Consider the following 27341-nt stretch of genomic DNA (forward strand, 5'->3'; position numbering starts at 1 on the left):
TGTCTCATATCAAACAGTACAGAATCCTAAGACTTTCCACTACATACCTCCCTCCCAGTTCACATCATCCATTTTGTGATTACTTTTTAGATCTGGTCACCTGCTCATTTCACAACCCTGGTGGCCAAAAAGCACGTGGTTCTGATAATGAAAGGACACACAAAAGAGTGCTTACTTTGACTTGGTTTAGTGGGAAGTCATCTAAGTCTCACTACTAGCTGACTACTAATCCTTAATCTTAAAGGATCTTGTGGAGCCCATTCTTAGGTGATTGCTCAAATACTTTACATTTTAAGTCTTAGTCTTAAGCAACTTTTTAGCATCCCAGAAAGGATTTTATAGTTTGCATCTCCAAATGTCCAACTGGAATTTTATCCTTTTCTATTAAATATTCATTCTTTGAAGCCTCAAATCTAGTCCCCAGGATAGTTTTCCTTCCTTAGCATTCTCCACCTCATTAACTTCAAGGAAGAAATCAGGAAGGCATTACAATTACTATTTCTTCCTAAGGAATCCAGAATAATGCACAGGTTCAGAATGTTAGTCTTTATGACAGAAAATTTAGGCTAAAAACCTTGTATGAAGAGCATCTTCATACTACTTTTAAGATAATGATTATTTAACTTTTACGTAAAGAGGTTTTAGACATAATTATAAGGACTATCATGCTCCCTGCAAATAAATTGTACTAATTGTACTGTAAAACTCCTGCCACTTTTGAGGAGGAATTAAAAAAAAAAAAGAACATTTGAGCTCGTAGTTTATATATCATCCCTCATTTTTTCCCCTAAGTATGCAGATTATAGGAAAAAGTCAATATCATCAATAGTAAAACATCTTTTTAAAACAACATTCAGAGAGAATGTATGTAAATTGTGTGTATGTATGTATGTGTGTGTATGTATGTATGTGTGTGTATGTGTGTGTGTGTGTGTGTGTGTGTGTGTGTGTGTGTGTGTGTGTAGGTGTGTGTATGTGTGGCAATGGATTATTCCCACCAGCACAAATGCAAAGGTGACTGAGGAATTATAAGCACAGTTAATATTCAAATGCTCTTGTTGAATGCCTCTTTTTAGAGGGAATGCACATTTCAGTTGAATCAGCTTCTTGTGCAGCCCCAGCTGCCCAGTGCCATTAGAAATCCATTTCAGTCTCTGAGCAGAACAGTGGAACATTGTTATAACTATCCCATCTCCTCCCCAAATTGCTTTGTGGGTTTTCAAAAAGTACATTCCATGTCCCATCACATCTTTAAAATATAGTAAGAGCTTGGTGAGACAGGATTAAGATGAGGGATAGTGTGGTATCCTAGTGACTTGTCAGGGAATTATTGGTCAAGAGGTAATAGGTTCTAATCTTAGGTTAGTAAAGAAACCATATACTTTTAGACAAATTATTTATCATCTTTGGTACTCTCTTCTCTCTGGTTTTGGGTTCACCACTTTCTCTCTTGGTTTTCCTCCTCAATATCTGACTGATCTTTTTTAGTCACCTCTAAAGGATCCTTCTTACAAATCACTTATTAACCCTATTATCATAGATGTTACCCAAGGTTCTTTCCTGAGCCTTCTTCTCTCTCTTTCCTACTCTATTTGGTGACCGTATCCTATTAACATTTATAAATGAAAGAAATGTTAAATTTCCATTAGAGGTTAGTGAAAATAAAAATGTAAGTTTATATCTTCTTCTGTCCAAGTTCATGGGCTCCCTAAATCTATCCATAGACACTTTGTTCTCAGAAATTTCAAATTAAAAATTCCTCTCCTAGTTCCAATCTCATAAGATTATTAGTAGGAAAATTGAGGTTATAGACGTAAAGATAAATGTTATTATTGGATCCTCTATCACCCCAAATTTTCAGGTAGAGGCTGAACACTTATTAAGAATGTACTGGTAGAGGGGATGTTTTTTGAGATACAAGGCTTTGGTGTTGTCATTTTCTAGTCATGTCCAATTCTCTGTGATTCCATTTGGGATTTCCTTGGTAAAGATATTTAAGTGGTTTGCCATTTCCTTCTCCAACTCATTTTATTAAAAATTTTTAAAAAACTAAGAAATCAAAGAAACATAAAATGTTAAATAATTTAAAATAAAAACCAGGGCAGTTAGGTAGCACAATGGATGGAGCACCAACACTGGAGTCAGGAGGACCTGAATTAAAATTTGATCTCAAACACTTAACATTTCCTAATTGTGTGATCCTGGGCAAGTCACTTAACCCCAATTGCCTCAACCATAAAATAAAATAATAAAACAACAAAGAATAAAAAACATAAACTGTAGCTCATATGACATCAAATAAAGCATTTGCTAAGTTCTTAATAACAATGTACTAAGTACTGGGGATACAACTAGAAAAGTAAGGATATGACTATACTCAAGAAGCTCACATTCTTATGGGGGAGACAATGCATATGGAAAGTTCCATCAACTTCATGCTATTGAGATTTGTTAACTTCAAACTACTTTTGTGTGAGTGGGGGCATTCGGGGAAGATAATGGAGTAGGTCAGAAGTTTATGGGAGCTCCAGATTTCCCCCACAAAGAGAGAAAATTATCATGAAATGAACATAGGACAGCAAAAATAAAGGGATAAAGCAGTTGTCCTCCCAAGAGAAACTTGAGAGGATTTCAGAAAAAGCAGGGCCTTTAGAGGCAGAGAATTGGTTTGAATGAAGTACAGACATCTTTAGGTGGACTCCATGAATCAACAAACAATAGGCCCTGAGGAAGACTAGGCCTCAGGAAATTTCACTTCACAAACTTTTACCTCACTGAATCAGGAATTTTGTCTTTCTCATGAACAGCAGATGATTGGATGGGGAAGATTTGAGTGACTAAAACAGCCCCTCCAAAGATCACAAATGAATGTGACCAGAAGTTATCACTTTAATCCACATGAATTTAAAAATAACATTTTTAATAGATGTTGCCATGCTAACTCAATTTCCAAGACCTCATAGTAGGTAAGAGCCACAGAATGGAAATAAATTCTTTCAAAATACAAAGACTAAACAGAAAAAAAAATTATATAGGAAGAGGATGAACAGCACATCCTCCTGTTTGCTGCTGTGATTGCATTGAAAGTGATTTCAGAAAGAGTTTACATTTAGGTATTTCCACACAATTACTTCAAATGAGTGATCTTATCCACTTGTGCCACAGTCCATAGAACTTTTTAAATAAAATTATAACAATGTAGTAACTTGTCCCAGTTCTCTGAACTTTATGAAAAAAAGGTGAGAGTAATTTTTTTATAATCATAATGGTAATCATTTCATCTATCTATATAACAACCTACTGAACATGATTGATTCTATTTGAACTCTATAAAATATGTCAATCAGCCAATAGACATTTATTAAGTACTTAGTGACAAACATTGAATTATGTCCTAAAAAAACAAAGTAAAAGACAGTCCCTTTTCTGGAGAATCTTACAATCTGAGGGGGGAATAACATGCCGATAACTGTACATACAAATTATATACAGGATAAATTGGAAATAATCATTTCAGGAAAGTTCTTAGATATAGAAGGTAGGATTTTAGCTGGGCTTGAAGGAAGTTAGGGAAGTCAGGAGCTAGAAATGAGGAGGGAAAGCATTTCCTGTAGGGAGTACAGCCAGTGAAAATGCCTGGAATGAGGAGATGAAGTGTCTTGAAATAGCAAAGAGGCCAGTTTCATTGGATCATAGACTATGGAATGAGGTGTAAAATGTAAGAAGACAGAAAGGTAGTTGGGTAGGTTTTGAAGGGATTTGAACATCAAGCAAGAGTTTTATGTTTTATACTGGAAGTAATGGGAGGTCACTAAGGTTTACTGAGTAGGTGTGTGTGTGTGTGTGTGTGTGTGTGTGTGTGTGTGTGTGTGAGAGAGAGAGAGAGAGAGAGAGAGAGAGAGAGAGAGAGAGAGAGAGAGATGAAGACAGAGATAGAGAGACAGAGAGACAAAGAGACAGAGAGAGAGAGAGAGAGAGAGAGAGAGAGAGAGAGAGAGAGAGAGAGAGAGAGAGAGAGAGAGAAAGAGAGAGAAGGAGAGAGGAAGGGAGGAACGAAGGGATGGAGGGAGGAAGGGAGGGAGGGAAGGAGAGATATGGTAAAATCTATGCTTTAGGAAAATGATTTTAACCTATGAGTGGATGATGGACATGAGTGGGGACAGAACTGTGGCAAACAAATCAGTCATCAAAATATTGCAATAGTCTAGGTGTGAATTGACGAAGGCCAGGGTGATAGTTGTGTCAGATGAGAGAAGGGGGTGTATATGAAATCTGTTGTAAAAGTAAAATTGAAAGACCTTGGTAATGGATTGGATATGAGAGTTGAGAAACAGTGAGGGGTTAAGGAAAACAATTAGGTTGTGAGTCTGGTTGATACCTCTTATAGTAATAAGGAAGTTTGGAAGTGAGGAGGGTTTTTCAGTAAGGGAAGAAAATATAATCAGTTTAGATATATTGAATTTAAGATGTCTTCAAGGACAACCAGAATGAAATATTTCAAATATACAGCCAGAGACCCAAGGCTAGAGGTCAATAAAGAGATTGTAGCAGGATAAGACATTTGAAATTATCAGAATGAAGATGACAATAAATACAGGGGAAGTGATGAAATCACTAAATGAAGTAGTATAGAGGGAGAATAGAAGTCCTAGGAGAGAGCCCTGTGGAACAACAATGCTTATTGGCCATGATGTAAATGAATATCCAGGAAAGGAGCCTAAGGAGTGATTACAGACATAGGAGGAAATATTAATGTCAGAAATACTTAGACACAATAGAGTATCAAGAAGATGAGGCAGGTTAGTGGTGCAGTGATAGAGTGCCACTCTATCAGAAGATTCATTTTCTAAGTTTAAATCTTGCCTTAAACCCCTACTAGCTCTGTGATCCTGGTTAAGTCACTTAACCCTGTTTGCTGCAGTTTCCTCCTCTGTAAAGTGAACTAGAAAAGGAAATGGCAAAACACTTCATTATCTTTGCTAAGAAAACCCCAATGAGGTCACACAGTGTTGGACATAATTGAAACATGATGGAACAACAAAATTCTTCTATTAAAAAAATTTTTTTAAAAGATGGTGCTCAACAGTGTCAAAGATTGCAGAGAGATAAAGAAGAATGAAGATTCAGAGGTCATTAGATTTCTTATCTAAGAGATAATTGGAAAATTAGTTTTAGTTGAGTGATCAGTTTAGAAGTCAGGATTGAGAAGAGAGGGAGAGCAAAGGAATTGGAGGCATCTATTATATCTGGCCTTCTCAAGAAGTTCAGGCACAAAGGCAGAAGAGACTGGATATGCAAATAAAGAGTTTTAGACCTGGATATGTTTGTAGACAAATGTATATATGTAGATAGAGAAACAGCCCATAGATAGAGAGAATGTAACAGCAATCTCCAACACTTATAATACAGTTTTAAGGTTGACAAAAATACTTTAAATTATTTCATTTGATTCTCATAATAAGTCCATATAGTAGTTTTCTCAGGTATTTTTACTTCTTTTTTTATGGCTGGGGAAACTGGGTCTTATGGTTATAAAACGTTTAAATATTTAGTGGGTACGTTGAACATCCTTAAATATAAGTCCACAAGAACTCCTCTTTGTGTCCAGTCATGATTCATAACCTAATTTAGAGTTTTCTTGGCAAAGATACTGGAATGGTTTGCCATTTTCTTCTCACGTTCATTTTACAGATGAGAAAACTGCTGCAAACAGGGTTGAGTGATAGGGTTAAGTTAAGGTTACAAGTATCTGGATTTGAACTCAGGTTGATGAGATGTATGCATTTTGGGGCAAGGAATGTTTTATTTTCTTATCTCTAGTGTCCAGCACATAGGAACTGGATCTAGACTTTTAACGCTATGGAGAATTCCTGTATAACTAACTAATCTTCTAATATTGTAAATCAGGGCATTTCCTGCAACTTATATTAGATAGAAGAGAATTGCCTTGCACACTGAGGGATTAAAGGGTTTCCCATAGTCAAACAGCCATTATGTATCTGAGGTCTTCTTGGCTCTGAATCTAGGTTTCCATCCACTATGCCTTGTTACTTTGCATGTAATAGACTGATTTTTTTTTTTTTAAACATAGCATTTGTGAATTCACATGCATCACTTTGAATTTGTTTTCATTTTGTCTCCATGACACTTTATCTGAATGCTCAGTGCAGGTCCATTCTATCAAAAAAGTTGGGAATGATTTCACCTATCTTTTCACATATGTGGCTGTTCAATATGAGTTTTGAAGATCATAGCCTCAGCCTCCAAGAAATGAGCATCTTCCAGGTCCTTACTGGTAAAGTCATATCCCCTGCTGCTTGAAGTTATGAGTTATAAGAGGTGCTGAATTCCTTCAATCACTTTGAATGTGAGATTCCCTCTTACTACTATCATTATTTCAAAATAAATCCTAGTAGTTGAAAAGCAACTATCTCTCTTACAGTAATCCAGGGGTGCTTAAATTGCTTCTGAGCTGTTCTGTCCTCCTCTTTCTTGGTTATTCATGTTATATTTTGGTTGTCATTCATCATTCACAACAAATTCTCCTTTAGTTTGTTATTTTCATACCTTCTCTCTTCTGTATACAGTAGTCAGTACAATCACTTAAGATATTGAGTATATATATATATATATATATATATATATATATATATATATATATATATATAAAAGAATAATTAGCCAGTTAATAAGCATTTTTAAGGTGCCTTCTATGGCACTAGTTCTATGTATTAGTCACCGTGATAAATGCTGGGGATATGCAAAAAGGCAAAATATAATCCTTGCTTTCAAAGAGCTCAAAGAAAGTTGAATAGACAATGTGTAAATAAATAACTATGTACAAATAAGAAATATACAGGATAAATTGTATATAAACAACAGAGAAAAGCCACTAGTAGTAAGATGGATCAAAAAAGATGCCTTGTAGAAAGTAGGATTTAAAAGGGTACTTACAGGAGGGCAGAGGAGGCAGGACATGGAGATGAAGAGAGAAAATTCGAAGCATGGAGTAACAACATTTATATTTTTAAAAAATTATATTTTTACTCAAATGTAATTTTTTTCTATGAATGTATTTTTTTACTGATATATATTTGACTTATGAAAAATCATTTTTGCTACTCTTGCAGCACAATTGTTACAAATTCTCTTGTTCATAGGGCACTTTTACTTGGCAATACAATTTTCAAGTCACTCTCAATTCTCTAAAACTAACATCTGCTAAGGTTTTCGATTAAATACTCTTCTCTTTTCATTTGCTACTTTGCATACCTTCACCTTGAGAAAGACTGTAATGATGATATTTTAATGACAATTAAAATTAATGACAATACTCATCTAAAATAATCAAGAAAGGAAGCCAGGTTGTATTTTTGAATGCAAGAAGCCATCTTATAAAAAAGGACAAAATTTAGTCTGGTGAATGTTTTAATTTACTAGATTAAATGCAACAATTTCCAGACTCTTTAGTCTCTCAACTTTAGCATATCTGTTACCCAGTAAGACACTGAGAGTTACTTTCTGCAAATTCATATTTTACATGAAGCATAATTTTGTTTTTTAGTATGTACAAAGCATCTAGGTACTAAATGCTCAATAGTATTAAATGTTGCTTCTATGTTGTGGGATAACATTAAAAAATTCTATAAATGATAAGAAAAATAAACCTCTGAAGCCTGATAAATACTTTCCCTCGGATCATCCTTTTGTGAAACTGTGTAATGCCAATTCTTACTGTCTTATTATTGTATAAGCAGGTTACTTAAAGCATATGCCTTAAATGCTTAACTGTTGTAATTTGATTGTAGAAAATGCCATATTAAAAAATGAAACACAACATAAGTTTGTGGAAAGTAAGAGGATGAAGGATGTAAATTCGGGGTGGATGGCATCAGGTAGAATGTCAGATCACGAAGAAGTTAGAACTTTGCTATGTTGATAGGCTGGAAGAACAGATGATGTATCTGGAGTTAGGAGAAAACATCTAAGTCTTAATTAGTGTGAATAATGACAACTCCAATATTATTTAAATTTGCACTGTTCAAATGGCTACTCTGTCCTTTTGCAAAACTTTTCTTTGCTGTTTTCTTATTTTTAGTTTAATTGCAGGATTACATGCCCTTCTTTAGGAAAAGCTAGCCCTATCCATTAAGCCATACTGACATAGTCTCTTAAGTTTGGGGTTACCTGTAGATTTGATGAATAGATATAATTTAGTAGCTGATAATTTAGAATAAGACATATATTTTGTTGGAATAAAATAATCATAGGAGCATGATCTTTTTGAAGTTTAAGTTCCCCTTTACACCAGCTGGATAAAGGTGGGAGAGGGGAGTTGCCTAAATGCTAAGTTCTAGGAGAAAGAGGGTTTAACAAAAGGTTAAAGTCCTTTTTCTAGTCTTAATGTATAAGTTCCCTACTTTTTTATCCTCTTGTGCTAGAGGTTGAGTAATAGAATCTTCTAAAATTGGCCCCTGGAAGATGGGGAGTGACAGCTAACTCCAAATGACAAGTTCTTTTTTTCCTGGTGAGTTTTCTGGTTATAAAAAGCATTTATTTACCTGTAGGGCAAAGATTCCTGGAATAGTCTTATTTTAACAGTAAGATGTTACTGTTGAGTTAAGAAATCCTGGGATAAATGCATGTCTCATGATCTATTTTGTCCAATTAAATTATGTTCAAAACAAGTTTCTATATTTTAAAAATTCCCCTTCTGCTGTAAAAATCAGTTCTGTAAATCACTCCTCAAGTCAGATGACCTGGTTTGATATTCAAATGTGAACTCTGCAAAATTAAATCTTAAATGCTTGATCCTTAGTTTATTTTTATTTCAGATAATGAAGTTTACCAATTAAGTAACAGTTTTGGTATAAGAGGTGAGGCTGTGTACCAAAATGCTGTCACTACAAGAAGAGGAAAGGGGGTATATTCAAGAGATGTCTCAGATCTTGGCTACAGATTGGATGTAGGGAGTGAATAATAGTAAAGAGTTGAGGAAGATACCAAGGTTCTGACTCTGGGGGACTAGGAGGATGCTACTACTAATATAAACACATATATACATTCATAAACACACATGCAACTGAGAGATTTTTGTAAATGCAAGATTGTCAGATAGCAGTTCTATCCACATGCGGTGTTTATAAGTATGTAAGAAGTTAAACATTTCATCTGACTGTATCTATTTCTGCTCAAAGATGTTACTCATATGAATATAACCTAGAGATAAGGAAAGCTGTGAAATCCTTTCTTCTTTTAGCATTTAAGTTTATTTTCATTGTGTCAAGGACTTTGATAATTGTACCTTCAGAGAACTTTCAACTAGCAAAATATCACTACTGGTATGGATGAAATTCAAAGCATAACATCTTGAATGTAGACTCATTGGCTCCAATTGATATTTAAAACCCATTAAAGGAATGAGAATTTATATGATTGTAATAGGAAGAATTACACAGGAGGCTACAGGTTCTTTAAAGGATAATTGAATTGAATTTAGAAGACTTAACAAATCTATGTTTAAAAGACTTCTAGTGATGGTATCAGAAAAAGATTTAATTGGTTATCTGTTCTAGTCCCCTTTCTCTTCTCTCTCTCTATGGTTAGGAATTAATGAATATCTAAGGGAAGAAAAATGATTTTTAAACATTGATAAAAGACTATGCTTTTTCTCTTTTTCTTGAAAAATCCAAGAAATCTTGCTTCAGAGTCCTAAGATTCCATGCATATATCATTAAAAAAAAAAAAAAAAAAGAAAGAAACAAAGAAAATGCTTCTGTGATTGCCTAGTGATTCTAATTGGCTAAAAGTTAGTATTAGCTTTTGAATATGTTTGATATGTAAATCTTTTTTTTTTTTTTTTTTAAATAAAAACTGCATTTGCCTTCCCCATTTTAAGAAGCAGCTTTGGCTCCCCATGGCTTAAAATTGGCCTCAGGCTCATTACCTTTCTAAGTTTAGGACATATTACTACTCTACAAACATCATATATTCTAGCTAAATGACCTACTTTCCTTTTCTCATCACAACCTTAAATTTTTTATCTCTGTGTCTTTGCAAACCTTCTCTCCCCACCTAAAATGACGTCTTTCGTTTCTGTCTCTCCTAGCTTCTCCTGTTCAAGGTCCACTTCAAGGGGGCATATTCTTATAACTGACCTTTCCCAGGATGTTCCTGCTCTCCTCCTAGAAATTACTCTGTATTTACTCTGTATGCCTTTTGTATTTATAGTTTATATGTTGCTTTTCCCTAATGAAGTATAACCTTATTGAAGGAAAATATTGGTCGGTTGGTTGGTTTTCTGGGAAGATCTGAGTTTATTTATTTTGGTTCTTAATAGTATTTTGGTTTTTCCAAATACACGGAAAGATAATTTTCAACATTCACTGTTGCAAAACCTTGTGTTCCAAATTTTTCTCCCTCTTTAGCCCCCTTCCCCAAGAGAGCAATCAATCTGATATAGATTAAACATATACAATTCTTCTAAGCATATTTCCATATTCATCATTCTGCACAAGAAAAATCAGATCAAACAGGAAAAAAGCCTTGAGAAAGAAAAAAGAAAAAAAAAACAAGCAAACAACAAAAAGGTGAAAATACTATGCTTTTTTTATCTTAGTATCTCAGATATCTAGTAAAAAATCTCTTTCATGAATAAATGGATAGAGCATTTTAATTAACAATTCAGATAAATGACCACTGATCATTTTAAATTTAGTAAATTAATTAGTAAATAGGTAACAACTATTAAGCTTAAACTTACTGGACTGGTTTCCTTAACTACAAAAAGAAGTTTGACCTAATAATCTCTGAGTTTTCCAGTTTTAGAGCTATGGCTATTTAAGGGACAAATCAATTATATGCTTGTCAAAATATGATTTACCTAGCATTTTGACATTTGGCAAAAGGTTACTCTTTTCAGCAAAGATCTTGCAAATGTATTGATAAGGAAACATTTAAATGCTGTACCTTGACTTTTAAAAAATACTTATTCTATTCCCTGAAAAATACTATCGCTATTCATCAGGCACACAAAAATGGCTACTGTATGCAACTATAAAGGAAGCATGTCTGACAGAGAGCAATACTGGGAAGGCATACAGTTCTAATGTGGCTCATTCCTCTATGAAGAAAATAAAATGTGAACTTCTCCTGACTTAGCGATATTACGGCTCATATCTCATTATTTTTCTAAAATGCAGAGGCCTAAAGTGGATGTCTAAATTAATATCAAATGAAGTACTAAAAATGAACTTGATTGCAATTAAAAGGGATGCCAGAGTATGCAGTGTTGCTATTAAAGGTGAGAGACAAATGTTAATGACATAGTGCACTTTTTTCTCAGTTTAGCCCCTCAAATTGCTTCTGAACATAGGTTTCTGCTTGTAAAGGTACACCAGCACAAAGCAAAAACATTCTGAGCACACAGATATATATGAATATATATGTACATATATAGATTTACTGCTACTTAAACATATATTCTGAAATAATTATAGGATGCATCAAAGGAGCTGATGGAACAAAGACCACAAAAGATCAAAGATGTGATATTCCTGTTTTATGTTATGATGTCACTAAATGGGGATACTCATTAGTTTGTCAGACAGACAAATTAAATTCAAGAAAACAAATAATACTGATGTGCCTAAAGACAAAAATATAACTCTAAATTGTCAGATCTTCTCCTACAAACACAAATAATTAAAAGTTGACTTCTGAATTTCTGGGATTAATAGTAAATTCAATTGTTAGACATTATTCTGGCTGAAATCAAATAAAATTGAAGTTTGGGATTATGCATTTATTAACAAATTTGCCTTTAGAGAGATAGTATGCTGTAGGGGGCTAGAATAATGACTATAGAATCTCCTACTTTCTTATTCAACTCTCCTTTCCCACACACTTAATAGCTCTTTGTACTCTGTGCAAGTCACTTAACCCTTAAAATTTATCTTAGAGAGGGGGTTTAATAATAACATTAATTTTCACATATTGCACTTATTATTGCAAAGTATTTTATGTATGCTAGCTCATTTGATTCTTATAACAACCAGAGTTTTAAAATATCCTTTCCCATGCTAATTTTAATTCCATATTCTTTATTGAATCCACTATTATTTCTAAGTAATGAAAATATATGAAATTATACACGATCACATATTGAATCTTCTTTGCTATGAACTGTTGCCATGATATTTTCTTAATTCTTACTTTTCTTACTTGTATAATGCCTTTCTATTAGAATTCCTGCTTATTAGCCCTTTTAGTCAAGAGGGATCTTGAAGGACTTTTTAAAAAAATCACTTTATTCCTTTTTTTTTTTTTTTTTTTTTTTTTACACCAAGTCACAACAAACTTTTCAGTTGTACCTTTTTCCAGTCAAGTTCTGATTCCCATCAACAATATCATATTTATTTGGCTCAGACCTCCTTCATATTTTTACTTTCTGTAACTGCTCTTCTTTTCCAATTAGGATAAGGATACTTGCTTACCATCTGCCATTATTTCTTCCTAGTACATTTCTATATCATTTTGGTTTTGACTCAGGCTAGTTTCTAGATTATTCATCCTCACATTATTTATTACAATTCTCATGTCATGTTAAAACCTAGTATAGGACCTATATAAAAGAGGGAATTTTCCTCTATTTCAGCTATTTCAGGAGAAAGACTTTTTCATTTTTGTCACAATATCCCTGGCATATAGTAGCAGTTTAATAAATATTTGTTGATTGATTAGACTAAATAGGAGCTATCTTATTAATTTTAATAGTTCATTCTCATAGCTTCAATCAACCCTCACATGCATATGACACAAAAAACACTTTATATAAATCTCTTTTTTAAATCTTGAAATCTAGTGTTATATTTTTAGTGGCTTGTTAGCATCTTCATATAACTTATTCAGCAACATTTCTAACTTACTATGCTTAAGACTTAAGCTATCAATAAACCTGTTTGTCCTTACAAATTCTCTTTTTCTCTTGATGACACTACTAGTCTTCCAGATAATCAAGGTCAAAATTGGAGTCATCTTTGCCTCCTCTTCTTTTCTTTTTTCCCCTTCATATCCAATCAGCTCAAAAGTTGTCTCTTCTCCATTCTCCCTGTAGTGCACATAGTTTGACTTCACTTTAGCATTTCTTTCTTGGAGCATAATAATAACATCTCAGTTGATCTCCTTCCCTCTTGTTTCTTCCCTCATCAATCTTTACCGCAAGTCTGACTATGTCACTCAACTACTCAAAAGTCTTCAGAAACTGTCATTTGCTGATGGAATAGAAAATAAACTACTCAGCTTGAATTTAAAGCCTTCATCAATATAGTGTCAACCTGCCTTTATAGATTTATCATATTACTTTCTATCAAGCACTTCACATTTCAGCCAAATGGAATTATGAAACTATCCTTAATCCTTAATCTCGTGGCTTCATCAGTTTATATATTTGCACAGAGTGCCTAAATGCCAATCTGCTATCTCTACTTGATAAAAATCCTTTTTTTTTCTTCTTCAGGATGTGCTATGGTACTATTTCCTCCCTGAAATTTTCATTGATCCCTACTAAAAGTACTCTTCCAGAGTATTTTGTCTGAATCCATCCTTTGCCTTATCACACTCTACCTTGTATTACAACTATCTCTGATCCTGTCAAGCTCTTCCACTGCATATCTATACCATTCCCCTTAGTACAGTGAAAACTTTGGGGCTATTTTTCATTTTTTTATCCTCTGAATTTGGCATAGTGCTTGGATTTAGTAGACTGTTAGTAAATATTTGCCTAGCTGAATTAATGAATCACATATTGATAATAATAATTGTGATAGTAATGATACTTGGCATTCACTCTTATTTTTTTTCATAACTGCGAGGGATGTAGTATACGTATTAATTCTCCCATTTTGCAAATGACTAAACTTGAGGTATTCTGGATCAGATGACATGATAGAAGTCACAAATGTAAAAAATGACAGAATTGGGGGTATTATACAATCTTAGCTATTTATTCACCCAATTTTTCCTCAGTTAGATTTCAATGTTTTAAATGAATGTAAAAGCCAGAATGTGATATAATGGCAAGATCAAAAAATTAGGAATCCTGAGACTGGAATTTCATCTCTAGTAATTACTACACAGTGGGCAACTCATTGAACTTCTCTGAGATTCAATTTCTTCATTTGTAAAATGGGAATAATAATAGTTTTACTCCCTATATCACAAAGTTATTGTGATTAACATGCTTAGTAAATTACAAAGTGTTATTTAAACATATTTCATTTCATATAATTAAGACACAATTTTTATTTATAACGAATAAAAAAAATTAAGCATCAATTAAATAGCATGGTACAACAGAGGCAGCACAATATAGTGGAAAAAGCATTAGATATTGAATTGGAGAACCAGAGTTCATATCTTAGAACTATGGAAACATAGAGAAATCATTTAACCTCTCCAGATCTTAGTTTCTTCACATGTATATTGTTTGAGTAGATAGCCTTTGAGATGCCCTCTAGTTTTAGGCTAGAGGGCAGCTAGGTGGCACATTGGACCCAATGTCAGAAAAACCTGAGTTCCAATATGATCAAATATACTCATTTATTGTGTGATCCCAGGCAAGCCATTTAATAACTTCTGCCTCAATTCCCTCAACTGAAAAGTGGAAATAATAATAGCACTTATCTCTTAGAGCTGTTGTGACCATCAAATGAGATAACATTTCTACAGTACTTAGCACAATACTTGGCACATAGAATATACTTAATAAATGACTGTTTTCTTCCTTCCTTCCTTCCTTCCTTCCTTCCTTCCTTCCTTCCTTCCTTCCTTCCTTCCTTCCTTCCTTCCTTCCTTCCTTCCTTCCTTCCTTCCTTCCTTCCTTCCTTCCTTCCTTCCTTCCTTCCTTCCTTCCTTCCTTCCTTCCTTCCTTCTTTTGTTTCTTCTCATGTGAGTACTATAAAGGCAAGGTAGGATAGTGAACTTAATAGAAAAACAATCAAGGAAAACAATAGGAGAATATTTTGGAGATAATTCTAAATAGTGGTTGTTTTAATTTCTCCCATAAACATGGGATCTTAGAACTGGAAAAGACCTTAGAGTTTTTCTAATCCAAACCCCTCATTTCACATGTGAGAAAACTGAGACACCAAGAAATCAGTTTGCCAAAGATCACAAAGGTAGGAAGTGGGAGGAACCAGTATCTAGTATTATTTCTATTATGCCACAACACCTTATACCACCTCTCCTAGAGCCATTACTGAATTTTGAACAGACATTAATGTATTCTTCCCCAAATGGCCTATCAATCAATTCTGGGTTTATCCAGTCAATATTGCTATGGTAGCAGATTTTTGTCATTGAGTATAGCTTTTCATAATAGCTTTTCAGCACCACAATCTTTCTGGTTATCAGAATCCCAACTTGGCAGTCATCCTTATCTTTTCATTTCCCAGCTCCCATAAATTTTATCTACTATGGTTTCTCTGACATTTGTCCTCCATATCTCTTCTCACATGGCCCCCACCCTAGCTTAAGCCCTCATCTTCTCTCACCTGGACTTTTGTGAGAGGCTTGTAATTGATCTTCTTAGCTGCCAAAGTATATCACTACATGATTCCCCTACTCAATAAACTCTCATGGTTCCCTTTTATCCAAAGGGTCAAAACAAACATCTCTATTTCACATTTAAAGCTTTTCCAAGAAGTTTATAACTCATTCTAGTTCTTTTTTCCTCCCTCTACTTCTCTTCATATGCTCAATGGGCTTATCAAACTGGCTTTTTAAAACTGTTTCTCACACAACACTGTCCCCTTGAACATACAGGCTGCTCCACTTGGCCAAAAATGCAGTCCTTTGTCATTTATGTCTCTTAGAATCCTAGTTTCCATTCCCTTTAAAAATCAACTCAGATTCTATCATCTACATGAAATATTTCCTGATCTCCCAAATTATTAGGGCTCCTCTCATTTATCTTGTATTTATTTTATATATTCCTTGTATATATTTATATATGGACGTACATATTGACTACCATAACAGAATGTAAGCTACATAAGGGCTGTTGTTCAGTTATATTCTACTCTTCATGACCACATGGACTTGTCCATGGGGTTTTCTTGGTAAAGATATGGGAATGATTTGTCCTTTCCTTCTACAGTGTGTCCTTATTTTCCAACTGAGGAATTGAAGCAAATATAGATTAAGTTCCTTGCCTAGAGTCACACAGCTTGTAGGTGTCTGAGGCTAGATTTGAATGTTGATCTTGCTGATTCCTAGCCTAATGCACTATCCATTGAACCACTTGGCTGTCCCTTAATAAGTAGTCAGGAACTACTTATTTATGGTATTGTTTTAATACTATTGAACTGACTGACATGTTTGGTAATTTTGGACTACTTTTTAGGACAGTGATACAAGGGCACAACGAAAAACATTTGATTTGAACTTGCAGTGTTATGTTGTTGTAATTGTTATTATTAATAATATATTTACTGAGCTACAGGAGAACACAAAGCTAATATGCCTCAGATAAAATTTTGTAAATATATATTTTCATTGAAAAATTGTGGAGAGAATATAAAGAAGTATTTAGGTATGAGAAAGGAATGTTTTATGTAGGAGAAGGGAAGAAGAAATCTGGTATAATAGAAAATTAAACATCAAATCATAAAAATATTAGTTCTAATTCTGCCATAGATATTACACAATCCTAGGCAAGTCACCTGTCCTTTCTAAGTTTCAATTTCCTCATCTGCAAAATGGGGAAAATAATAGCACCTGATTCAGAGTTATTGTGAGAATCAAATGAAATGTTAATAAAATATTCTGAAAACTTTAAAGAACCATAGACATGTGAGATATTATGGTAATGCTAATTAAAAGAGAATATACCTTGTCAACAGAGAAGGAGAATCAGAGAAAAGAAAGATGAGAGATGATAGTCAAGATAAGAACTGTGATGAGCCTTTAAAAAGAGATATGTTTAAAATTAATTTAGTATTTCAACTCACTCAGAATTAACAAAGATGACAAAATATGACAGTAATCATGTTGGAGAGGCTATGGGAAGACATACACTATTGATGGAATTAATTTGGGGCAACCATAATGGAAGGAAAAAATGTTCCACCCCAAAGATCCAATTACTTGGCTTATAACTAAGGAGGTCAGAGACACAAATAAATATCTTATACATACCAAAATATTCATAGTAGCATATTTTGTAGTAACAAAGAAATGAAAGACAGTAGATAACTACTTTGTGAATAGCTAAGGTGATTACTAAGGGTGAATAGTTAAGCAGATTGTGTTTTATGAATTTAATAAAATATTACTGCTTTTTAAGAAATTATGAATATCATGAATCCAGAGAAGTGTGGGAAGACGTGGATTCATGCAAAGTGAGGTTAGCAGAACAAAGAAAACAAACAACTTTGATGAAGTTATTGGAAAAAAAAAACCAACAATAAAAAATCCACTAAATGTTTTATAATTCTATTGATCAAATTTGGTCTCAAAGCAGTCATAGGAAATTATATTTCTTTACCTTCTTTGAAGAGATGAGGGCCTATGAGCATTGCATGTAAAACTTATTAATGTATTAGTTTTGCTGTACTGCTTCCCCTACCCCTTTTCTTTTTTATTATTTTTCATGAAGCATACTATATGGTGAAAGAGAAGATATATTAGAAAAAAGGCATTGTAAAAATGCAAGATATACATTTTTAAAAATGATATTGCAAGATTTATGCTTTACACTATTTCTACCTACACTTCCACTAAGTGGAATTTCACTAAGAATCTCTTATTCTCAAATGATATGTTAACAAACTTGAAATTATCATGTCAGTCACTCCCTTCTAAGGAAGCACTGAAGGCCCCTGTAAAATATGAATATGTTACTTAGAAAAAATGAAACATTACTTCATTATTATTTATGAATACCTTGGGCATCCAGGTGATACAGTAGGCAGAATGGAAGACATAAAGTCAGGAAGTTTCATTTTCCTGAGTTCAAATCTGACCTGAGACACTTACTGTTTCCTCAATTTTCTTAACTGTAAAAAATAAACCGGAGAAGGAAATGGCAAACCACTCCGATATCTTTGCCAAGAAAATTTCAAATGATGTTATGAATAGCCAGACACTACAGAAACAACTGAATAATAATGAATAATTTAATGTTATGTTTCCATAGAAAATAACTTTGTTGGGGGATAGGGAAACAGAGGGAGAACCAGAAAAGTTTTGGGGCATTCTGGTTCTGGAACCATAGATCTAGAAGAGTTTCTTAGCAGGAGAATTTTGGGTAGGTAGAGGATAGAATAAGAGCATGACAAATTAGTTGAAGTACATAGGATATGTGTTTGAAATTCAATTTTGGGGGGTTGATGATTGTTTTAACTTTTCTATGCATATTATTTCATTTGAATTCTTTTGTGATCAAGGACATACCATGAATGAATGGAGGAACCCTCCCCCCCCCAACATTTATTAGATGCTTACTGTGTCCAAGCACTAGAGATAAAAATATTTTGATACAATCTCTGTTTTCATGGAGCCCATTTCTGTTGCGGAGATAATACAATTGAGGCTTTAACTGCAGGGCAGATGGAGGAGCCCACTAATTCTGAGGATGCTGTTGAATTGGGGACTTTGATGAGATTGAATTAACCCTACCCAACCTTCTAATCAGGTTTAGATGCAGATGAATTCTTTGAATAGATTGCTCAAGGGTGGGTAATTTAGAAGTAAATGACGAGAGAAAGTTTATTAGAATAGTCCAACCTCTCATTGTAATATTTATTGTCTCATAAACTATCAACCAATCAGAGTTGTTTGCTATCATCAGGAACACTTCTCTTCCAAGGGCAAATAAGTCTTGAGCCTGCATCCATGATTGTCTCTGACACTTCCAGATTATGGGGTTGGTTATGGCAGCCCTACAAGGTAGGGAGAGATTGGACCTGGAAGGTCTCAATATTGGAAAGAGAGCAAAGATTTTGAATTCCTTTCAGCATAGGTATGATGGGGGAAAGACCACTGAATTCTACTCAAGTAGGGGGAGCAAAGGGAGCAGGTAGGAAGTCTGAGGGGTAAGGGTTTCTGTGAGGTGAGCCAATGATTATGATTAAAAAAAAAAGAACAAGCATTTATATGATGCTTTAAGGTTCTCAAAATGCTTTTAAAATATTGCCTCTTTTTTTTTGTCCTCATTACAACCCTAGGTTGTAGGTGCTATTATTATTTCCATTTCACAGATGAAGAAAGCTGCCCTGGGATCTGGGCCAGAAGTGTGTATATGTGGGAGGTATGTTTATCTCTAGCATTGCCTGATTTCTGTTCATGTATATAGTAGGTTCAATCTCTAGCTACAAAGGAGACTTTCCTTTTGTGAAGTTTTATAGCCCTGAATGGGGTCAATTTGATGTTTCATATCTCACTAATTTTATTCTCTAATCAACTAAATCTGCTATTACTTCAGTACTTCAAAGTTACATCATTTCTGGCATTTTACTCCCTATGTGAATAGTCACAGGAGTGGTTTTCTCTCCATTGGTGATAGGTCTCTTTGAATGGAGCCAAGTTGGTTCTCAAATAACAGATATTCATTGCTAGGATTTTTAGTTTGCAAGGGCTTGCCAGAGCCTGTCTTGCTGGCACAGCCTTTAGTACAATGAGTTGTGACTTTATATTCATATTCAGAAAGTTGACATTTTTTCTTGCTCTTGCGAGGTTTTCAGACTACCTTATTAGCCTGTGCTTCTGCCTATTTACAATGAAATGGTTTTTACATGTTTGCAGTGTTGATCCCAGGGCTCAATAAGATTCCCCCAAAGCTTTATGGATCAACATAAAAGACTAAATTATGTGCAGTAACTTTTAGGTTGTGTGTTTTGTTAGAAGAGAATTCCCTATTCAGAGAAATTACACTTCATAAAGGTTCACTTTAACAGAATCAATCCCACTGGTCAATGTAGAAGCAATCCCATCCGCCTTTTTTTCTGGGACATATAGTTCCTTATCCCTAGCACCAGTGTACAAAAGGACACCATTTGACTTGGAGATATTCCCAAGAGCTTGTTCCAAAAAAAAAAAAAAAAAAAAAAAAAAAAGCCATTAGTTTTTATGTGGTTGGTTGCTGTATCACTTTGCTTAATTGATTTATTTCCACTAAAAGTCTGATACTATATCCTGTCCTAATACATCATTTACAATTAAGTATTTGATTAACTATTGTGTTTCGGTGTTTTTTTTTTCCCTATAGAAAGTTGAGAGTTGGTCCTTATAGGGTAATATAATTCCAATTTTTTCCTCTTATAGAAAAATTGGAAGTGACATCTGATTTTTAGTTGTGATGAATTTTCTTAGAAGAAACTTACCATAAGGTCAAAGATGGTCTTCATTACACTTCACTGAAACTTTTCTTTGTTATAGTAGAGATGATAATTTAATTACTAAACTCAATATTTGTGTAATTACATTATTCCATTCCCCAAAGAATGTTTCTTTTCTCTATTACATGGACTTACAGCAAAATTGTTTTAAATATGTATATTTAAAATTTAATAATTAAGTATTGATAAAAATAATAAAATATCCTCTTTTATTTTTCTAGGGGAAGACATCAATATTGAGTGATGAATAAGTCCTACATTCACCAAGAACTGCTTTAACTATTGAACGGGCACTTTTCTTTGAGCAATCTTACATTAAAAATTTTTAATTGAAAAAAAAAATGTCAGTAGCTCAAAGATATAACTAGGGTGGGGCCAAAAGCTTTGCCCAAGGGTAAGAAATGTGCCCTCTGACATGAGATTTAGAGAGTAATTGAAAACAATTATAATCCACTAAGAAAGATCAGAGGGGCAGTCAAGTGGTACAGTAAATAGAACATTGGGCCAGAAATCAAGAAGAGCTGAGTTCAAATTGGCCTCTGACACTTAGTGGCTTTGTGACCCTTGGACAAGACAATTTATCCTGTTTGTCTTAGTTTCCTCATCTATAAAGTGAGATGGAAGTGGAAAGAGTAAACCACTATGGTATCTTTGCCAAGAAAACCCCAACGGGGTCACAGAGAGCCAACTGAAAAATGCCTGAGTAACAAGAAGTTTATTTATTTTTGAGCCAGCTGATAGGCTGGGAAGTGAGACAAGACGGGAGTAGCTATGATTAGGCATCTTGTCTCACAGATATTCCATAGCTCTATCCCTCTTTAAAGCCTTCTTTCAAAGGATCTTTCTCTTTGCTGTGTGCTACCACTTCTGGTCAGAGTCAGAAAGAACTGAATTTGAATCTTGCCTTAGACATTATTAAGACACAACCTCTCTGTGCCTTGGTTTCCTTACCTGCAAAGGAAGAAAGCTAAGCTTGATGGATTTTAAATATTCCTGTCAGATTGAAATTCATTATGATACCAAGTATAAATATACATACCAAGTATAAATAAAAAATCAATATTAGCACCTAGTTATCAAGAATACTTGATTTATTTCACTCTCCCTTTTTTATTTTGTTTTTTTTTCTCATGGTTTTCTCTTTTGTTCTGATTTTTCTCTTTCAACATGATTCATAAAGAAATGCATATTTAAAAAAATTTATGTACATGTATAACCAGAAAAAAATTAAAAAGTAAAAAAAGAATACTGCATTTAAACATGAAACTAGCAAATAGCTGGATATTTGGGGAAGGAGAGCCTCCCTAGCAGCTGCCTTCTGGTTTCCTAGATTATATCTCCCATTGGGTGTTTTTCTTCTCAGTCTCCCTAGGGAATGTGAGGTTTGCAGAACTTGCCCCAGGAGCAAATATTTCTATTTATGTCTGTGACTCAATGCTCAAAATTTCCCTTATATTACAAAATGTTTCCATTTATTTGAAGTAAAATTAATAAAAGCAGTTCTTAAAGAACCATGAAAACTATTTTTGAATGACAGAAATTACAAGTCTTCTCTTCTATTAAAGTCTTTTTATTAAAAGGTATTTTTATCTAGAACCTAAAATTATGTTTTACAACTTTATTATTTAGTTATTTATTTTTTTTGTTGAGGCAAAATTGGGCTTAAGTGACATGTCCAGGGTCATACAGCTAATGTGTAAAGTGCCTGAGACTAGATTTGAAGTCAGATTCTCCTGACTCCAAGGCCAATGCTCTATCCACTGGGCAATCTAGCTACTTTAATTTATTGTATCATCCTACTTTATACATTCCTTCTTGTTTGTTTATTCATGTTTGACTCTTTGTGAGCCCATTTGGGGTTTTCTTGGCAGAGATACTGGAGCGGTTTACTTATTTCTTCTTTATCTTCTTTTACAGAGGAGGAAACTGAGGCAAACACAAATAGATGACTTGCACTAGTAAGTATATGAGACCAGATTTGAATTTGGAAAGATGAGTCTTCATGAGTTTAGGTCCCATACGTTCCTTAGAGAAATTCATTTTTCTTGACTTTGAAGAATCCACTTTTCAAGTTTCCCCTTATGCAGTTAAGTGGTGCTATAGTGCAGGAGGACCTCACTTCAAATGTGGCTTCAGACACTGACTATCTGTATGACCATAGGAAGTCACTTTTTATCTGCTTCAGTAAAATAATCTGCAAAATAATAATAATAATATATTTATATTTGCTTATATTATACTTATTGTATAATAATGATAATGATAATAATAGCACCTACCTCCCAGGGTTGTCGTGAGGATCAAATGAATATAAAGCACTTAACAAGCACAGTGCATGGGACATAGTAGGCTGCTATATAAATTTTAGTTATTATTATGCAAAAAATGTCCTATTTCATTTGAAAAAGTAAAAAAAATAGAATATGCTTAAATATAGTAGAGCCTGCTAAAGGAATATAAGGGCAAAGCTTTGTATGTGTTATATGATCTAACATGACAATTTTCCCTGCATTAGTTATTTATAGTTTTGGATTTGTTTAGCTTGCATAAACACACCATTTTTAATACACTGTTATACAATGAAATCGAATGTATTTCCAAAATAATGTAGCACAGCTGTGCTGTTATTCCTATTCCATCATAAACCTGACTAGCTGGAAAATGAAGTCTGCTTAAAAATAAACACCTCTAGTCTTCTTTTAACTAAGCCCATATGTAAGTTATCAAATTTGTGGATGGAAAAATGAATCTAAGACATTCTTGTTTCACCCAGAAAATGTGACTATTTTGAAACTATAAACCCAGAAAAAGAACAGGTTATGCTTTTTGATAGGATACATTAACATACTATAAGTTGGAAGGCGGCTCTTGGTGAAAGTAGTCTAGAAAGACAGACATGTAGAGATGATCAATCTGAGAGGCAGAAAGAGGAAAACTTGTAGTTTGGAATATTAGGAAAGATAAATTTCAATGCCCTTTAGTCATATCTGAAGGATTTGTGCAAATGTATAAGAAAGACACATATGTGTTTCAATAAAAGAGCTCTTTGGTTGGTTTAGTACTTTTAAAACTTATTTTTACCAGAATACTAGGTGGCACAGTGTTTGCCTCAGTGTCTTATCTGTAAAATGTATTGGAGAAAGAAATAACAAACCATTTCGATATACTCGAATTCTCCTCCCTTATTCACTGCTGTGGGAAGTCATGAAGAGTCAGATATCACTAAAAAATAACAAAAAAGAGCAAAATTTGCTGCAGCATTTACTAAAAAATAGATGACTAACAAAAGAAGATCTCTTCTAGAATAATCTTTTACTTAAATTTGTATGTGGAACTCAGTGAACATTTCCAAATTTTAAAACTGGATGTGATTAGAGCAACCTTTTAATTCAACTCTTTCATTTTACAGATGGGAAAGTTGAGGCCTAGAGAAGTTAAAGAACTTCCCTGGATCTTCTGATTCTAGATTCATTATGATCATGATGTTATGAATGGAGAATGGCAATATTTCAGGCACAGGCTATCATCCCAGTTTTATTTTTTTAAAGGATTATTTTTTGTTTGAAAAGCAGCCTGGCACAGTATATAGGAATCCAACCAGAAAAACCAGCCTTGGATACATACTCATTGGATGACCAGGGAGAAGACAAAAAGCTTATCAGTAATAGGAATTCTTCATCTGTATCAGCAGAGGCTGTTTCCATGCTGTAAATTCCTTATTTGAATGAGATAGGTCTGACCTTCTCTTATTCCTAAATAAGTCTATTGTACCATATATAAGGACTATTGGACAGTAGGTTGGTCTGCATAAATTTTAATGGGGAGGATGGAATCCCATTCATTATCCATTCATTTACAGGGCTGCCTTCTAATGTTTTCTTAAGGAATGTGCCTGCATACACACACAGAATAGGCAAATTTCCATTAATATTCAGCTGGTTATTTTCTCTGTGAATACTCTTTGAATCAGTAGTGAGTGATCCAACCAAGAGTTGTAAAATAGACTTGATTATTGACATTCTAAAGGGAAAAAAAGCTAAAGCCAATATTAGTGGCACTCTGAAAAGCAAATGACACAGAGTCTTGCTTCTCAGAATGTTCCAACATTTGATAAAATTAAAAAAAAATCAATTTCATTTCATACCTTGAGAATAAGTAATGTTGCCCCATTCATGCATGATTTTCCCCCCCAAATATCTCAAAGGTTAAAAATAGGCATCTGCAATATAGTAATACCAACAATGATCTTGTATCATTAATAAAATGTACAGAACTTCATTTAACAAATGCATTACATTGTACTGACCATTTCCTTCTCTTGTCTAATATTGGTAAATCTCTCATTCAATATCTTACAGAACTTGAAATTGGTTCAAGAAAATGCTTAGAATTTGAGATGATGTGTTTAATAAGTGATGTCAGACCATTGTTTATTTTATCTACCCTTTGAATTAATCCTTTCCTGAAATCTCTTCTGAAATCTATGCTAGATTGAATATGATGACCTTACATATAAAGGTCATTTTTATATTCAATAGATTCTTTCTTCTGAGGAGCTAAAAAGAAGCACACATGCTAAATTACTTATTCAAAGTAATTGGAAAATGACCATGTTCCCATCATGCCCATTTTTGCTAGTTAAGGAAACTGAATCAGAAAAAAAGATCTGAGAATAGATAGAGGGATGTTAACATGAAAAATTGGTTTTCCTGATGAATCATTTAGTTAGTCAATGTTTGACAATAAAAAGATCATTGAAGCAGTAGTGAAGAAATGGGGCTCAGCTACTTTCATATTATGAGCTCTTTAGTAGTGATTTCTCTTATTTTGCCTCAGTATTTTCACTTGTAGTCAGAAAGGAAATTAGATTTTTCTCACAAAAAAATTTGGAGTAACTTTGATGATTAACGATGACCATCTTACTATAAAAATCATCAGAAATACTATGTTTCAGCCATTATTAAGTATTGCAAATTAAGGGATGAAAGTAGGCGGCCCTCAAATCATTTCCAATTCTAACAAACTGTGATTATGATGACCTTTACCCAAAATTAATATAGGCAGCATGTTATTATGAAAAGGATATTTGGTTTGGAGTTAGGGGATCTGAGCTGACTACTGATTGCCTCATCAATTCCTTAGAAAAGATATTAGGGATATCTAAGAAGAATTTGAGATCATAACAGATAATGTGTGTAAAGAGTTTTTTTTTAATTGCAGAATGTGATGAATAGTAGTAAGAAAGATATAATCATAACCATCATCATTATCATCATCATCATAATATCTGATCCTTTAGTTTTTAGCAAAATATTTAAAGAATACCAAAATCTTCCATGTACCTGTCATTCTGATAGGTATTGTTGTTTAATTGTTTCAGTTGTAACCAACTTTTTGTGATAAGGTTTGGGGATTTTTCTAGTAAAGATACTGGAATGATCTGCCATTTTTTTCTCCATCTTATTTTGCAGATGAGGAAACTGAAGCAAATAAGGCTAAATGAATTGCCCAGGGTCACATAGCTAGTAAGTATCTCAGATCACATTTAAATTCAAGAAGATGAGTCACCCTAACTTTGGGCCTGACACTATTTACTCACTGCCATCTTGCTGCTTCTGTGCTAGGTATAGAAACAGAACCTATAAAATGAGGTTCTGTTCTCAAGGAACATATTCTAAATGGGGAGAGGAGGACAAATATGTAACTACTTAATAATGAAGAATAAGATAAACTCAAAGGAACAATAGAAAGCATTGAGAAATTTGAGGAGGAAAAGATCATCTAATTGAATGATTTAAGAAAAGCATTATGGAAAAGATGGCACAGGGGTCAGTACATGAAGGGAAAAATGCCCACAGACAGAAGAGGGACTGGGGGAATCTATTCTAGACATATGGACTTGCCAAAGGAGACGGGAAACAGCTTCATGAGAATATAGGATAAAGGGCAAAGTAATTTAGTTGTAATGTATAATACGAGAAAAAGAATTGGACAAAATTGGACAGAAAGATTGGAGGCTCTTGAAATATTTGGTTTCTTCCTTGGTGATGTGATCAGCTTTCATAGATTCAGCTAAATCTTCATGTAGATAAAAGCAAATCTATATATTTGCGGTCCTTATCTCTTTTCTAAACTGCATAGTCAACTGCTTCCTGAATATTTCCACTCACATGTATCTTTGCCTCTTCTTGCTCCCTTTCATTTGTTCTACATTTTAGCCAAATAATTTGGAAAACTGGTGTCCCAAAGAGTTAGTGAGAGAGAGATAAAAGAAAAAGTAGCATCATGAACTATAGTGGTAGCCAGATGATGCAAGGATAGAGTCCTGGGCCTAAAGTCAGGAAGATGAGTTCAAATTTAACCTTAAATACTTACTAGCTATGTAAACTTGGACAAGTCACTTAATCCCATTTGCCTCAGTTTTCTCATTTATAAAATGATCTGGAGAAAATGGCAAATCACTTCAATATCTCTGCCAAGAAAGCTCCAAATGGGGTTACAAAGAGTTGGATACAGCTAAAACAACTGGACAACAAAATTACTGATCCCAAAAGCCCCTTTTAAGTTATCATGATTCTAATACCTATACAAGATTATAAATTACTATGGGTTTTTATTTTGTATTGTTGTTCTTTTAAGACATTCCACAAACATTGACTGAAAGTTAAATTACAAACAGGTATAATTATGTGTGGGGAGAAAAAAAGGTAGAAGATAAATTTGGAAAAAGATAAAAATATTACCTGAAGTTGTCTTTTGCCCTCTTTTCTTCTCCATTCTGCCTGAAATAAGAAATGGCAGTTCAGTTGCAGTGTGGAGTTGTGAGAATGTAATATACTGCAGCTAAGGCGAGAGTATTGGACACAGCAATTTTTAAATTCAATCTCTACCAAGGCAAAATCCAACATGTTTTGGAAATATTTGGACACAATTGACAGTATTGAA

General features: G+C 33.9%; 1 protein-coding gene across 1 annotated transcript in view; it reads right to left on the reverse strand.

The window, feature by feature from the left end:
• Positions 1–27341, reverse strand: part of CHST9 (carbohydrate sulfotransferase 9) — a 333686-nt gene that overhangs the window by 146331 nt on the left and 160014 nt on the right. Inside the window, exon 3 of the mRNA XM_074277059.1 lies at positions 27140–27178. Coding sequence (XP_074133160.1) covers positions 27140–27178 — 39 coding nt within the window. The remainder of the gene's footprint in view (positions 1–27139; positions 27179–27341) is intronic.

This window comes from Sminthopsis crassicaudata, chromosome 1, assembly GCF_048593235.1.
Source record: "Sminthopsis crassicaudata isolate SCR6 chromosome 1, ASM4859323v1, whole genome shotgun sequence".
NCBI lineage: Eukaryota > Metazoa > Chordata > Mammalia > Dasyuromorphia > Dasyuridae > Sminthopsis > Sminthopsis crassicaudata.